At 54.2% G+C, this 15,095-nt stretch overlaps 2 protein-coding genes across 2 annotated transcripts in view; one reads left to right on the top strand and one right to left on the bottom strand.

Annotated features, from left to right (window-relative positions):
• Positions 1–506: 506 nt before the first annotated feature.
• Positions 507–6,706, top strand: HNRNPAB (heterogeneous nuclear ribonucleoprotein A/B; the record flags this gene model as incomplete). Its single annotated transcript, XM_006158857.3, is given in 6 exon segments — positions 507–675; positions 1,549–1,707; positions 1,893–2,024; positions 4,503–4,614; positions 5,692–5,826; positions 6,102–6,706. Coding segments are annotated over 6 exon segments (778 nt in total), but the record flags the coding sequence as incomplete, so codon positions are not given.
• The window catches only part of PHYKPL (5-phosphohydroxy-L-lysine phospho-lyase), a gene marked incomplete at its 5' end in the record, with an annotated part of 19,471 nt that continues 8,996 nt past the window's right edge, over positions 4,621–15,095 (bottom strand). Inside the window, 5 exon segments of the mRNA XM_014591754.1 lie at positions 4,621–4,926; positions 7,612–7,811; positions 8,665–8,795; positions 12,353–12,442; positions 13,408–13,562. Coding sequence (XP_014447240.1) covers positions 7,762–7,811; positions 8,665–8,795; positions 12,353–12,442; positions 13,408–13,562 — 426 coding nt within the window.

The following is a 15,095-nucleotide window of genomic DNA, read 5'->3' as shown; positions in this document are numbered from 1 at the left end:
GCCCGGTGCAGGGGCATGAGCGGGCGTCCCGGAAGAGGAAAAGCGCTCGGACCCGGGCCGGGCTGGGGCGAGGGCCGCGCCGGGCTGCGTAGGCGGAGTTGGCGCGCTCCCCGGCCGGGCTCCCGCCTCCTCCTGCCGGGGCGGAGTCAGCGTCTGAACCCGAGGCGGCTCGGCCGCAGGAAGCTTCGCGTTTCCTACTCCAGACGCAGAGGGCCGCGGCGTGGCTTTAGGGCCGGCCGATTTCTCGCGGCGAGCGGGCCCGCGGCCATGCCCTGGCTAGGTTGCCCTTCCGCTCCACTCTGGCCTGGGGCTGCTCCGTCTCGGGCGGCTTTGTTAGCGCCCGGCCGGGTGAGGTTGGGAGAGGGCAGTGGAGCTCAGGTCGGGAAGGTAGTCCCCTGCGGACGGCCGGGGCGTGGACTTAGTCTAGAGGGTCGTGGCTTTCTCGTGCTGGACAGTTTGCCAGGCCAGTCCTGCCTAACACTGCGACTGTGTCTCTACCATTTCAGAAAGATGTTCGTTGGTGGCCTGAGCTGGGATACCAGCAAAAAAGATTTAAAGGACTATTTTACTAAGTTTGGAGAGGTCGTTGACTGTACAATAAAAATGGATCCCAACACTGGACGGTCAAGAGGGTTTGGGTTTATTCTCTTCAAAGACGCAGCCAGTGTGGAGAAGGTAAGCCGGGTACCTCCTCTCGGTGCAGTGCAGTGCGGGGCTTGCCGTGTGAGAGGACGCTGTCCAGCACGGGTAGTGCGGGGCTGTGTGTGTGGCTGGGTGCTGGAGGGAGAGCGCAGGTTATGAATTTTGTGTTCCTGGTGTTTGAAGAGGTACAAGTGCAGACGGCATGGGTGAGTGACTGCTGGAGTAGCCCAGGAAGGTTGACATTTATTGTCTGTTCACGTGCTTGTTTGCGCTATGTGCTGACGGCCTCTGTTTAGATCAGAAAGGAGACCAAGGTTTCTCTGAGAGGCATTTAGCTCCACCTGGAAGAAATCCAGGAACTTAAGACTCAGAAAATAAGAAAAGAGTGGAGTGGGGATTCCATCCCCAGCAGGCCACCTCCAGCCTCTGCTTTTTTTCCTTTTTCTTACTGAGGGAGACAGAGCTAGGCGTTTTTGACAAGGTCTCACTATCACAATCCAGGCCTAGCCTCCAGTTAGCTAGAGAGCCAGGACTGCAGACATATGTTCCTGTGCCTGCTGGGTTCAGGGGGACCGCCCTGGGGTTCACGCAGCTCAGCCTCCCAAAGCTGCGGCTAGACTTCCATCCTGTGCGCTTACTGCTGCTGTGCTTCAGGGGGAGGTGGGCCTTAAACTGGGGCTGCTTGGTCAAGGAAGAGGGGCACCCGCATGGTAAAGGCTTGGGAAGATGTAGTCGAAAGTAAACCAGTTAGCTGTACTACAGGTTTGGAGAAAACACTTCGAGAATTCAGGGTGGGGTGGGTAGTCGGGAGGGGGTAAGCCGCGTTTGTGTACTTGCACTTGATTTTGGGCCTTATCCAGAGTCTTGCTGCCGAGTTAGAACCTGCCCCCACTTCTGTTCGAACAGGTCCTAGACCAGAAAGAGCACAGGCTGGATGGCCGTGTCATTGACCCTAAAAAGGCCATGGCTATGAAGAAGGACCCAGTGAAGAAAATCTTTGTGGGGGGTTTGAATCCTGAAGCCACTGAGGAAAAGATCAGGGAGTACTTTGGCGAGTTTGGGGAGGTGAGTGTGTGACCCAGGAGTGGCCCACCAGCTGCCCAGAGGCTGCCTTCCTGACTCCTGGTAACCCTGCCTGGTTGAAGCCAAGCCCTTCTCAGGGCTTCTTTTTCACTCTCTGACCTTCAGCAGGTCTTTCTATGGGTTCCTTGCCTTGGGGTAGTTGTCCTGAGTTTGCCGTATTTCTACAGATTGAAGCCATTGAGCTTCCAATGGATCCAAAGTTGAACAAAAGACGAGGTTTTGTTTTTATCACCTTTAAAGAAGAAGAACCTGTGAAGAAGGTTCTGGAGAAAAAGTTCCACACTATCAGTGGAAGCAAGGTGAGGTTTCTACCATTCTTCTCAGCTTCCTGTTGCTGGAGAGCTGGCCTTACAGGTATGGGTTGGAGCTGGGACTTGGGTCCGGGGGCTCTCCAGTCAAACCTTTCTGCTTTTCTGTAGTATGTGCTGCCATGGTGGGGCACATAGTTCTGCCCCTCAGAGTAGTAGGACTGTCATCACAGGATGTGAGGGAGGCAGTAGAGGAAGGGTGGCTTCTGTGACCCGAGCGTGTTGAGTAGTCTCTGGTTCTTGTTTTAGTGTGTTTTTTTTGGGGGGGGAGGGAGAAGTTTTTATTGCCTTAGGGCATGTGTGCTGGGTGGGTGGGACCAAAGAAAGTGAAAAAACGGCCCACTTCGCAGTTCCTTGTCTATTCTCCTGGGATCTTGGACATGTACATGTGTGATTTTTAAGCCATGTGGTTGGTTATGTGGGAATCCAGTGACATAACCACTAAGCTGTGCTGGTTCCTCTGGTTTTTGATTTAAAGTTATTCTGCAGATCTAGAGTGCAGGATGTATGAGGTCTGCAGTTCAAAGTCTCAGAAGAGTCTAGAGTCACTAATTTTCTCTATTTGCTCCAGAGCTTTTATGCTTCCTTCCACAGCCAAGTCTTTGGGTACCTCTATCCCCTTTGGAGATTCCTTTAGACAGCCCTAGTCCCAGGCAAAGAACCTTCCTAGAGCTTCCATGGTCTTGACCACCTTAAATCCAGAGTCAGTTTTGCCTTGACCAGAATGGAGGCATGGTAGTAGGACAACTCTTCCTCTGAACTCTGGTCAGGGACACAATAGTTCAGGCCTGAAGCTGGCAGTTGGGAGTTGAAGGTGTGGTGGGGCGTGGCAGGCTCTGGCTCAGGAGTGGCAGTCAGATAAGGTGGGACAGGTAGGGTGGGGTCCTGTAAGCCTCTATCCTGGCTAGTAGTTTGAAAGATTGGATCAGGGATTGGGCCTCGATTTGCTATAAAAATGATTTTAAGGCCAGTAGGGGAGGCATTAGTTATCTCTAGTGGACAGTGATACAGAGAAGTTCTTTTCTCTGCAAAACATGAGGTAGATGGGAAGAGCTTCCGAGGCAGCATCTTGATGCTGGTGGGTCTTAGGGGGTGTTCGTTCATTTGGTTGTATTCATTGTTTTTGGTTTAATTGGATAGAACATACCAAACTGCATCACATGGGGTAGGTGGGAGTAACTTACCAATTAGAAGTGTATGGGGATACAGTGTACAAAATGACTATTATTTTTTAAAAGAATTACTTCATTTTATTATTAACATTTTTTTCCTCATTTGACTGGAGACAGAAAGGGAAAGTGAAAAAGCAAGCCACCAGGTCTGGGACTCAAACCATGGTCAGCTATGTGGACGTCTAGCATCCCAACCGCCATGCTACCTGCAGGCCCATTTTTTTTTTTTTTTTACCCTTTTTTTTAAAAGAATTATTTAGCTTCATTTGTTTATTTTAATTGACCAGAGAGGAACAGAGCAAGAGAGAGAGAAAGTTTCGAGAAAGCAAGCCACCAGGTCCAGCACTTCAACTGCAGTCAGCCATGTGGGAGTCCAGCATCCTCAACCACCAAGCTACCTGCTGGCCCCTGCCCCGCACCCCCCCCCCTTTTTTTTAAAGAGATTTTTGCTATAGGGCGCTTTGCGCTCACTATGCCACAATTCCTTCTCCATTCTTGGGACCTTGGACACACACCTGGTGTGACTTAAGTCGCCGGGTCCGGGACTTGAACCGTATTTGATTATGTGGGAGTCTAGTGATGTGATAACCATTATGTCATCTGCTCGTCTCCCCGCCCCCGATTTTTTACCATTTTAATGGGTGTATTTCAGGGGACTTTGTTTAAATACGCTGTTGATTTGTTTAAGCAAGATCACTTAAAAATTCCTTACTGTACCTGCATCACAGCAGTCAGAATTTTAGACAAAAAGGAAACTGATTTTGCCCTAAGGAGATGCAGATATCCCACCATATCCCAAGGACCAGTGGATGGAGAAAGGGGGAGTTGTGTGGCCTTAGGCAATCCTCATTCTAAGCCTGAGAATATTTATCTGTAAGATGGAAGTCAAGGTTGCCTTCAAGTGAGTGCTCAGTAGGATGACTTATTCTTTACAAAGAACAAAAGAAAAATGAGAACTCCTACTGGAAAGTGTGGAGATGCCAGCTCCAGCCCACTCTTGGTCCTGACAGTGTACAGTTGGCCCGGTGGCCTCTTTAGCTCCACACATGGAGCTGCCCTCAGGGCTGAAATCACGCCTGGTGTATTTTGGGGGCAGAAAAGTTTGCAGCGGAAAGACATTTGGTTTTAGTTGGTTCTTAAAATTCTAGTTGAAACAAGGCCTCTAGGCCCAGCATAATGGAGTTCTGGGCAGCTGGACCTCACCCTCCTGCCAAGCGGGTGGGTGTTGCGGTGAGGGTTAGTGTGCAAGTTGCTCTGACCATGTCCTATTGGCTTTGACCCACTGTCCTCCTTTCAGTGTGAAATCAAGGTGGCCCAACCCAAAGAGGTCTATCAGCAGCAGCAGTATGGTTCTGGGGGCCGTGGAAACCGTAACCGAGGAAACCGAGGCAGTGGTGGTGGAGGTGGAGGTGAGTGGAACCTGGATGAAGATGGGTCTTGTTCCCTGCCTACATGGAGCCTTTCCATGCCTGGCCTGGGCCGTCCTTTGGTCTCAGGCCCTCTGCAGCGGGTGGGCTGGCAGTGAGTGGGGGCAGGACAGGAATGGCAATGGTACTCCTGGGTTCAGGCTGTGCTTGGGGCTGTTGCCACCCTCGGAGTGGATGAGCCCTTTCTCGCGTGGCTTGGGGCCCAGGGCAGAGGGGGCGTTGATGTTGCACTGTGGTGCGGGGCACGATGTGTCGTGGCCCTGTGGCTGTCCTCTTGCTTGAGTCTTGGTGTACCTGTGGGTAGGTGGGCAGAAGGGTAGGGCAGAGCTGTGCCAGGCGCTTACCTCCTTCCATCCCAGGCCCCTCTGACTCCAAAGCCTGAACTGTCATTTTAAGGCCAGGCTGCCAGGGAGGGTGGGGATGATAAGTCTGAGTTGAGTGAACTGCTTTCTTGGCCCCCCCCAGTAAAGTTAGTCTCCTGGTCTCTTGATCTTGATCCTCCAGCTTGGGTCTCAGGTGCAGAGCTGGGCCCAGCACCCCAACAATAGCCTCTTGGCTTCTGCCTGAGTTGCCATAGTAACCCCGCCACCCAAAGGGCAGGATCTCCTCCATCCTAGCTCCTGCGTGTGCTAAAGGGCCCATGGGCCCCTGTGCCCTGCTCCCCCCACAGGAGTCTGGGTGTACCTGTGGGTAGGTGGGCAGAAGGGTAGGGCAGAGCTGTGCCAGGCGCTTACCTCCTTCCATCCCAGGCCCCTCTGACTCCAAAGCCTGAACTGTCATTTTAAGGCCAGGCGGCCAGGGAGGGTGGGGATGATAAGTCTGAGTTGAGTGAACTGCTTCCTTGGCCCCCCCAGTAAAGTTAGTCTCCTGGTCTCTTGATCTTGATCCTCCAGCTTGGGTCTCAGGTGCAGAGCTGGGCCCAGCACCCCAACAATAGCCTCTTGGCTTCTGCCTGAGTTGCCATAGTAACCCCGCCACCCAAAGGGCAGGATCTCCTCCATCCTAGCTCCTGCGTGTGCTAAAGGGCCCATGGGCCCCTGTGCCCTGCTCCCCCCACAGGTCAGAGTCAGAGTTGGAATCAGGGCTACGGCAACTACTGGAACCAGGGCTACGGCTACCAGCAGGGCTACGGGCCCAGCTATGGCGGCTACGACTACTCGCCCTATGGCTATTACGGCTACGGCTACGACTACAGTAAGTAGGAGAGAGGGAGGCCCGTCCACTCACCCACCAGGGGAGGCAGGAGAGACAGTGCAGGGGCCACTGGCAGCAGGGACTTTGGAGTCAGACAGGCCTGGCTCAGCCATTGGAGCTACTCGGTTTTGTGCTCTAGACTGGGGGCCTCTGTCAGGTGGGGAGTAACCCCTGAGGTACCGAGCTGTCGAGGGTCCAGCGAGGATGCATGTCAAGCGCCTGGCACAGGGGAAATGTCAGAAAGCAGTAGCTGCTACCGTTGTTTTTGTTCCCAGGTCAGGGTAGTGCAAATTACGGGAAGAGCCAGCGACGCGGTGGCCATCAGAATAACTACAAGCCGTACTGAGGTGGCGCAGGAGCGACTGGCTGACCTCCCGGCACAGCTGTGTTTGGATATGGAGTGAACACAATTATGTACCAAATTTAACTTGGCAAACTTTCTATGGCCTGTCCCATGTGCATCTTATTTAAAATTTCCCCCTGGAAATCACTCTCCTGTTATTACTGTTTCCAGAGCTCTAGTTGTTCAGGCAGCGTGTGGCGTCTCAGGCCAGGGCAGCACTGTGGGCTGGTTTTACTAGCGGGATGCCCAGCACCGGGGGAGGGTCTGATTCCTGTTCCTGCTCTGCAGCCTGGACCTGCGGACCCTGGTTGTAAAGAGTAAACCGTATCCTAGGAAACCAGTGTCACTTTTCACCTTTTAATTTTATATTATTTGTGTCATACATTTCCTGTAACGGAAGTGTTAATTTTACTGTACTTTTTGGTACCTTTTGGGAATCTAATGTATTGTAAGGTATTTTACACGTGTCCTGATTTTGCCACGACCTGGATATTGAAGCTATCCAAGCTTTTGAAATAAAAATTTAAAAACCCCCAAGCCTGGGTGAGTATGGGATATGCTGTGTGAGTCGGGATGCTAGATGCTCAGACTGGGTCCTCTGCTTACAGCAGGCTCCGTCGGCCCAACTGTGTTTGGTGGGGTGTAGCTTGGAAGGACTTTGAGGAATTGCCACTGCTTGTTCCGAGTTATGGACTCCATGACCCAAGTGTCCTGTCAGGCATAACCACACACTTCCACATCCTGGGTCAGTGCCCCTTTAAAGAAAAATTGCTTTTGAGAGGCAGCAGCTGGGTGAGGGTAAAGATGGTGGCCAGGCCAGGAATGTGGCCCCCAGGGTAGAGTCTCTGAGGCACCCGAGAACTCTCAATTGTCTGCTAACAAGGAAAATGGGATTGTTTTTGTGTTTGTTAGTGAGACCCTGAATGTACAGGTCAGGGAGGGGGGCTTGGTGACTTAAGCTCACACACAAGTGTCCCTGGTTGGTACAGGAAAGCCGTTTCTGGCAGGGGATGTTCGCTGGCTGGATTGGAGCACCCCAAGATTGGTAGTTGGGGGTTTAAGACAAACTGGTTGCCAGGAGGCAACAGCAGGCTGGGATTCCAGGTGGTTACCAGTTCATTTTTCCTCCTAGAAGGAACTGGCCAAGGTAGGAAACATCTTTTGCCACAGCCGCACCGCAGCCATCAAATGCCAACCTAAGAGTTTGGGGCTGTGGGTAGACAAGCTCTAGGGTAGCCAGAGCCTGAAGAAATGAGCCTGTGGAACGGGATATGGTAATTTTTTTTAAAGAGATTTGCTATAGGGCCCATGTGCTGGCCAGAGAGACCGAAAGTGAGAAAGAAAGAACCCCCTGGGGGATGGCCAGTCCCTTCTCCATTCTCGGGATTTGGGGTATGCATGCACATGTGCCTGGCATGAGTTTTAAGCCAGGGGACTCGAACCTCAGTCAGCCATGTGGGGATCCATCGACGTAACATTGTGCCCTCTGCTGGTCCCACAATTCAGATGTTTAAAACAAAGCTTGCGCTTGCTGAGGTGCCATACTGCTGATGGGGCCCTCACCCGGGGAGGCTTGCCCGGGCAGGGTGGGTTCAGGCCTGGAGCCTCAGTGTTTCGCAGCTTCTCATTGTCTTTTCCATGTCTGGAAGAGACCACAAAGCCACCCTCTGGGTCACTCCTCCCACATGGATGGGCCACCCGTCACAGCAGCAAGTTCCGCACAGCACAAACAGCCCTCCGCTTTCTGACTCGTCACCTCTGCTTCCCCAGGATCCCCAGGAATACAGTTCTCCCACTTCACACTGTCTCTAGTAGACCGGCCTCACCCCCAGTTTACGTACCCGTGGGCAGCAGAGAAGCCAGGACAGAAGGGCAGGCTTGCCAGCTGACCACATTGACCCCTGCAGTGGGCAGTTTTACCTGCCTGAGGTCTCCCAGAGTTCTGTGTGGAGCACAGCCTTTGCACACAGGTGTGGCCAGTGCAGTAGAGGTTTCTGCAGAAGTGGGTTTAGGGGAGACCCTGGCCGACCTGCACTTTCCTAGGTGGGAAAGCCTAGGGAGTTCTATTTTGCATGCATTTTAGTGCCCATCTCAGCCACTCAGGGTGACCGTGACCCTTGGCTCAAACGTAGGTGAGTCCATGCCCGTTGCTCAGAGTGGCTTTGTGGACACGTACTGGGATTTTTGGCTCCTGTTGCCCTGACGACCGCCCTCCCAGGCCTGGTCTGGCCCTTCTCCCCTTGTTATGTGCCCCACATTGCTGCTCGCCCAGGCAGGCTGGCCGGGACCCTGGTCTCAACTGCTCAGGGCTCAGGAAGCTTGAGCACAGGCAGGGATGGAAGGCCAGGCCAGGAAGGCCCATTGCAGAGCTGCTGCACCCTCCCCTGCCTGGAGGAGCCCTGGCTCAGCTGGTGAGCTCTCCCACCCACCCTCTCCTGGCACTTCTAGCTACTGGCTCCAGCTGGCTCTGGAGGCAGTTCAGGGACTGGACTCACCTGTCAGAATGGCATCCAGCTTTGCTGCCACATGTCGCGCATTGTCCAGGCTGAAGCACATCGGAGGCTTAAACTTTAGGACATTCCTCCCAGGGCCATCAGTGCTGAGCAAAATGTAATTCTCCTTCAGCCTGTGAAGATGGGACACACTTAGAAGGCTTTCAGCCTGGTCCCAGCCTCATGCCCATGGCATGCATTGCTGCTCTCACCCCTGCCTAAGTCCAGCTTATCTGTCGCAGCACCAACTGCCTGCCATCCTTGAGGATGGGCCTTGCCTTATTTATCCCTGGGCTTCCCCGGTTTAAACCAACAGACCACAAGAAGAATCACTTCCATTTCCATTTTTGTACAGTTTATGCAACATGGATCATTTTTATACGGGGAATGTCCCATGTTACAGGGCCAGCAGGTGGTGTGGTTAAGGCTCTGGATTCCCTTTATGGCCAACTGGTTTGAATCCTGGACCTAGTGGCTTGAGCACCAGGCTTGTGTAATGTGCCCAAAGTCTCAAGAACAGAATGGAGAAGGAATTGCAAGGCAGCTGTCCCCGCGCCCCCCTTGCCCCCCGCGAGGGTGACATGATTTCTCTTCCTGTTTCTCACCATCTGGCAAGCACTCATACCCTATAGCAAAAATCTCTCAAAAAGAAAAAAGCATTACGACAAGGGTAGTGAGCTTTGTGTCCTCATTGGCTCCAGTAACTTCTGCCCTGGCTCTGATGTCACCTGGCAATCCCAGACAGGACTGCTCTCTCTCTTTTTTTTTTTTTTAAAGAGATTTTTGCAATAGGGTTTGTGTGTTCTCTGGAGATGAAGAAGGCGAGAGAAATCAGTCCAGGGGGGATGACCACACTGCAATCCCTTCTCAACCCACAGGATTTGGGGCATGCATGCACATACACACCCAGTGTTTGAAGCTGCTGGGCCTGGGACCTGAACCACAGTCAACTATGTGGGAGTCCAGCGATGTAACCATTATGCCATCTGCTGATCCCAGGACTACTCGTTTTAATTTTTTTAAAGAATAATTTTATCATTAAAAAAAAAAATTGCTACAGGGCATGTGCAATCACCAGAGACAGAGAAAGTGAGAAAGCAAGTTGCCAGGTCCAGGACTCAAACTGCAGCTGACCATGTGGGAGTCTGTCACCTTAACCACCACACCACCTGTTGGCCTCAGGACTACTCATTTTAATTTCCTGTACTTAGGAGGCCTTTACCTTAACATTAACTTGTATTTAAGAGTAATTTTCTTTCTTGGAGAGGTTTTTGCTATGAGGCGCGTGCACTTGCCAGAAAGAGACAGAGAAACGAAAAGCGAGAAATCACCCCCCAGGGGGTTGGCCACACTGCAATCTTTTCTCCATTTTCCTTTAGGGATCTGGGCACGCACGCACACAAGCCTGGTGGTTCGGGTCTGGGACGCAAAACGTTTGCTACATGAGAGTCCAGCAACATAGCCATTACACCACCTGCTGGTCCCTTAAGAGTAATTAAAATAAAAAATTATTTAACTTTATTTTTAATTTGGCCAGAGAGGAACAGAGAAAGTGAGAAACCAAGCCACCGGGTCTGGGACTTGAACTACGGTTGGCCATGTGGGAGTCCAACACCCTTAACCACCACGCCACCTGCCAGCCCCAAGAGTAATTTTTAACCTACTATAAGGCATTTGGATGGAGAAGAGGGGTCTGATGGGATTGTATTTACATCTGATTCCCGCCCTCCTGCAATTTTGCTGTAGCGTGTCTGTGCCTGCCTGAGGGCGGGCAGAAGGAGAGGAGAAATCGGGAGATGGTCACAGCATAATCCCCTTTCTACTCAGGATTTGGGGCATACAGGCATGTGTGTCCAGTGTGGTTTTTCAAACTGCTGTGTCTGGGACTTGAACTGCAGTTGGCCATGTGGGAGTCCTAGCCTTAGCCACCACACCTCTGTCTGGCTTTTTTTTTTTTTTTTTAAAGTATTTTAGCCTTAGGGAGCATTGGGGGTTGGGAAGGCTGGGGAGAAACAGTGAAGAGGGAAAGTGAGAAGTCACCTCCCAGGGTGGATGGCCACAGTGTAATCCCTTATCCATTCTCCCTGATCTTGGGGCAAGTGCGCACGTGCACGTGCACGCGCACGCACACGCACCTGTGGTTTTCAAGCCGTGAGTTCAGGACTCGAACTGTAGTTGGCCACTGGGAGTCCAGTGACAGAACTACTGTGCCATTTGCTGGGCCTTCTGCCTGGCTTGCTTTCATTAGGGAGCATGGGTGCCTGTGCGTACACCCAGCATCTGGCCACACCGCAGCCCCTTCCTCCCGCCTCTGTCTAGCCCGCTAGCTCTCGGCACTTCCGTGTGCCCCACTGTGCTGCTGGCTGGCTGGGCTAAGGGTTTGAATGGCACTTGCCACGTTGAGTCCGGCCTCTTGAGCAGCACGGTATTGCAAGGCCACAGGGCAGGCTCTCGTCTCTGCTGTGAGACTCAGTCTGTGGTCCCCAGGCCAGCCTGGGGCAGTTGAGGATTCAGGCATGGGACACTGCCTGGCTTTTAGGTCTGAGCAGGTGTTAACCCTAGGCCTCTTACGTGGCCTTGGCCTGCAGAGCAGAGCACGAAACGTGTGGGCCACTGAGACCTTCCTCAGTCTGCTCTGGCTCCTTTCCCCAGCCCCAGCACTGAGCAGCCATGACAGGACAAAGTTTGGGCCCCAAGGCCTTGTGGTTAAGGGAGCCGGATACCATATGGTTGACGCCGTGGTTCGTCCTGGACATGGAGGCTTGAGAAACACGCCAGGGAAGGGAGTGGTGTGTGTGTGCACGCATGCTGTGTGCATGTATGCTCCCAGTCTCCACGGGGTGGAGAAGTGGAGGCGGGAGTGCAGAGATTGCTTTCTCTGGGGAGTGCACCCTCCAGGAAATCTGAACAAACAAGCGAGGTCTGGATTCCGGAGTCTGACAGCTGTGGGGCCAAACCCAGCTCTCACCTGGGAAGGCGACCGCAGGTAAAATGCCCGCCTTGCCCCAGCGCCATCTCACTGAACTGGAGCAGCCACTCCAGGCCCTGTGAGGCCAGAGGTCGGGGGTCTCTGCTATGCCCCCACTGTTCTGAATTCAGGGGTGAGGTTGCTGAGGGACCGGACTGAGCAGCTGAGGAGGCTGGGTGAGCCAGCCTGAGGCCAGACCAGCCTCTCACCCTGCCTGGGGGAGTCAGTACTCCGCACAGGAGCATGCAAGTGCAAGCATGTTTCACAAGGCGAATGAGGACAGCCCGACACCCTCACTGGAAGGGCTTCCGTGGTGGTGGGGTGGGATGAAAGGCGGCACTTAAACTGGGAAGGAGCTCTGAGGCTTCGGCTGTTGGGTTCAAGCGAGAAGAGCAGACCTTCCCGCGTGGCTTCACTCTGGCACTGAGTGTCTGGACACGCCTGCCCGGACAGGGGCAGGAGTCCTGCCGCCTGAGCAGCCCTTCGCCCTTGGGTGTGATGGAGAAGCCGCCCTGTCCAGCCTGCAGGCGGACAGCAGCAGGGTTGCTTGGGCCTGAGCGCCTGCTAGCGTTAGCACTCCAGCACCAGAGGGAGCCTGGGCTGCCAGGCCCTGCGTGGAGAACCGATGGAGCCTCTCGCTGCCCCTCGCTCAGGCTCAGGGCTCAGCCTAGGCTTTGCGGCAAGGCAGCTATGATCCCTGTCCCAGGGCAGCCTAAGCAATACCTGGATACCAAGTAGTCGGCCTCTTCGGTCGCTGGTGTCCTCGTGGCCGCATCTTTGATCAGATCCACACCAATGAAGAGCCCGACACCCCTGGAGGAGGAGACACTTGAGGCTGGCCCAGGGGACCATGGTCCTTGCCTTCACCCTGGCCTGTGCCTTCCAGGCCCCTCAGTGGGAAGCCTACCAGGCTGCTTGTGCCTCCTGGGGAGACGTACCCGGGGCCTCTAGGAGTGAGCATTTCAGGAACTAGCTGGCACGTGCGGAGGAAAGAAGTTGGGGACCAGCACTTTGAGTCCTACATCTGGTGGCTTAGGACTCATGCTATGGAGAACCAGCAGTTAGCGTAATGGCTATGTTGCTGGACTCCCACGTAGTCGACCGCGGTTCACGTCCCAGACCGGGTGACTTAAAACTCACGCCGGGCGAGTGTGCCTAAGATCCCGAGAGGAGAATGGAGGAGAAGGGATTGCGGCATGACCATCCCCCCTGGGGGTGATTTCTCGCTTTAGAATGGAGGAGAAGGGATTGCGGCATGACCATCCCCCCTGGGGGGTGATTTCTCGCTTTCTGTCTCTCTGTCTCTGTCTGGTGAGCGCACGCACCCTATAGCAAAAACCTCTCCAAAAACAAAAACAAAACACTCGTGCTATGTGTGTGCATGCCTGCCCGTGAAGGAGAAGGGGTGCACCTGGCCTTCCCCCAGGGGATGGAGGGGTAATTTCTCACTTGCTCATGGTGTCTATCTCTCCAGGGAGCACAGGCACCCTATGGCAAAAAGCTTAAAACATTCCCACCGTCCTGGACCAGCAGGTGGCACAGAGATCAAGTCCTAGACGCTGTGGCTTGGAAATCATGCTGGTACGTGGGTGGGCATGTGTGCCCAAACCCCAAGAGGAAAATGGACGGTGTGGCCGTTTCTCCCTCAAGTGCAGGGGCCCTATGGCAAAAAATCTTAAGAAAAATTCCCACCATCCCACGAGGTTAGAAAATGAAAGAAAGACAGCATGCTGGTCTGAAGGTGCGTGGTTAGTGGGTGGTGGCCGCCCCAGCCTCACCTGACGTCCCCAATGATGGGGTGTTTGGCTTGCTGCTGCTGGAGGAGCCCCATCAGGAAGCCGCCCACACAGCTGGCATGAGCCTGCAGCTGCTCCTTCTCCAAGACATCCAGGACAGCCAACCCTACAGCACAGGACACAGGGCTGCCCCCAAACTGGGTCGGGGGCAGAGAGGTGTCAGACGCCCACCAGGGAGTGCCATGGCGTGTCCACAGTACTGGCCCCGGGACCCTCGGGCAGTCACACCCACACTGGACACAAAGATTTAAAGCAAAGACAAAATTCCAGGAGCTTAGAGAAACGGCTGATCATAAAAGGAGGACCAGAGACTTGGGGTGACAATGGCAGAGTAGGACACACCCACCCTCTCTTCTGTAACAGCAACAGCTGCAACAAGGATAGTCAAGCGTTGTAGCAATGAGGCTGGAGGGAGAGTGGACTTGAACCTTCCTTAAAGCTCCGCTCCCGGGGAACTGTCACTGACCGTGAGGGCCCCGGCAAACCTATGCAGGCTGTAGTGACTCGGCCCGTGACTTGCCTAGCAAGGGCAGCCTTCTTCTCTCACGATACTCGTGTGACCAATGTGGCTACTGGGAGAGGGGTAACTGTTGGGGTGCAGGCTACAGGATGAACGAGGTGTCTACAGGGGCTTTAGGGATCTGGAAGGCCACTCAGGGGCAGGGATATGCTCCCACTGGCTCCCTCGGCTCCGCGGTGCAGAGCGAAGGCTGGGCGAAATCGACTGTGGTACTGAGAACACAGGAGGGCACCGAGGTGTGACGGGCAGACGTGGGCAGGCACGGGTTATTGTCAGAGTTAAGAGACTTGTTATAGAGCACGTGCACTCACTGGAGAGACAGAGAGAAATCACCCCCGGGGGATGGCCACACCGCAATCCCTTCTCCTCCATTCTCCTTGGGATCTTGGGCACGTGCACACGTGCCTGGTGTGAGTGTTAAGCCACCGGGTCTGGGACTTGAACCGTGGTCAACTATGTGGGAGTCCAGCGACACAGCCATTACACCAACTGCCAGTCCCAAAGTTCCTACCTTTTATTTGGGATGATGGCTCCCCGGCTGCTAATGACACTAAGAAAGTAAGTACTTCGCTGATGAGCTAGGAGAGGGCCACGCAGGCCACGAGAGCCCACGAGAGGAGGCTACATTTCATCTCACTGCATGCCCTTGAGGTTCAGGTGAAACAGAGATCAGGCCATGTCCCACTGGGCGCCGCTGTCCCGGGACACAGCCCCCTCCCTCACAAGGCCACCTCCTGCCCCGCTGTCCAGACTGTAAACACTCCTCTCCCGTTAGCTTGCCCACAGCCCCATGCCCATGTCTGTGGGCACAACTTCCCTCAGCACTCAGCTCGTCCACTGACACTGTCACCTGGTGCAGTGACGGTGCTGCGGGCGCCAGTCCGGTCATGCCCTCGCCCTTAGCGCCCTTCCCTGCTTTCTCACCCTGTATCAGTCCCCAGTTCTAACCGGCTGTCTTGGAGGAGACAGCGAGCTTCTCACCTCTGCCCCTTCCCCCTGCCTGCACTGGGCTCTCTACCTCCAGCTCTCGCTCTGTGCTGACAGCCAGAGATCTCTCTCCATGACAAACCCTCCCCCAGTTCCTCACTGCCTTCAGGGTCAGTGCAGACTCCCCCGCTTTCCAGCCTGGTTCCTTCCCCCCCCCCACTGC

The sequence above is a fragment of the Tupaia chinensis genome, unplaced genomic scaffold (assembly GCF_000334495.1).
Source record: "Tupaia chinensis unplaced genomic scaffold, TupChi_1.0 Scaffold000612_1, whole genome shotgun sequence".
In the NCBI taxonomy this organism is placed as follows: Eukaryota; Metazoa; Chordata; class Mammalia; order Scandentia; family Tupaiidae; genus Tupaia; species Tupaia belangeri.
Note: the sequence above shows the minus strand (reverse complement) of the source record. Positions and strands in the feature narration are given on the sequence as shown.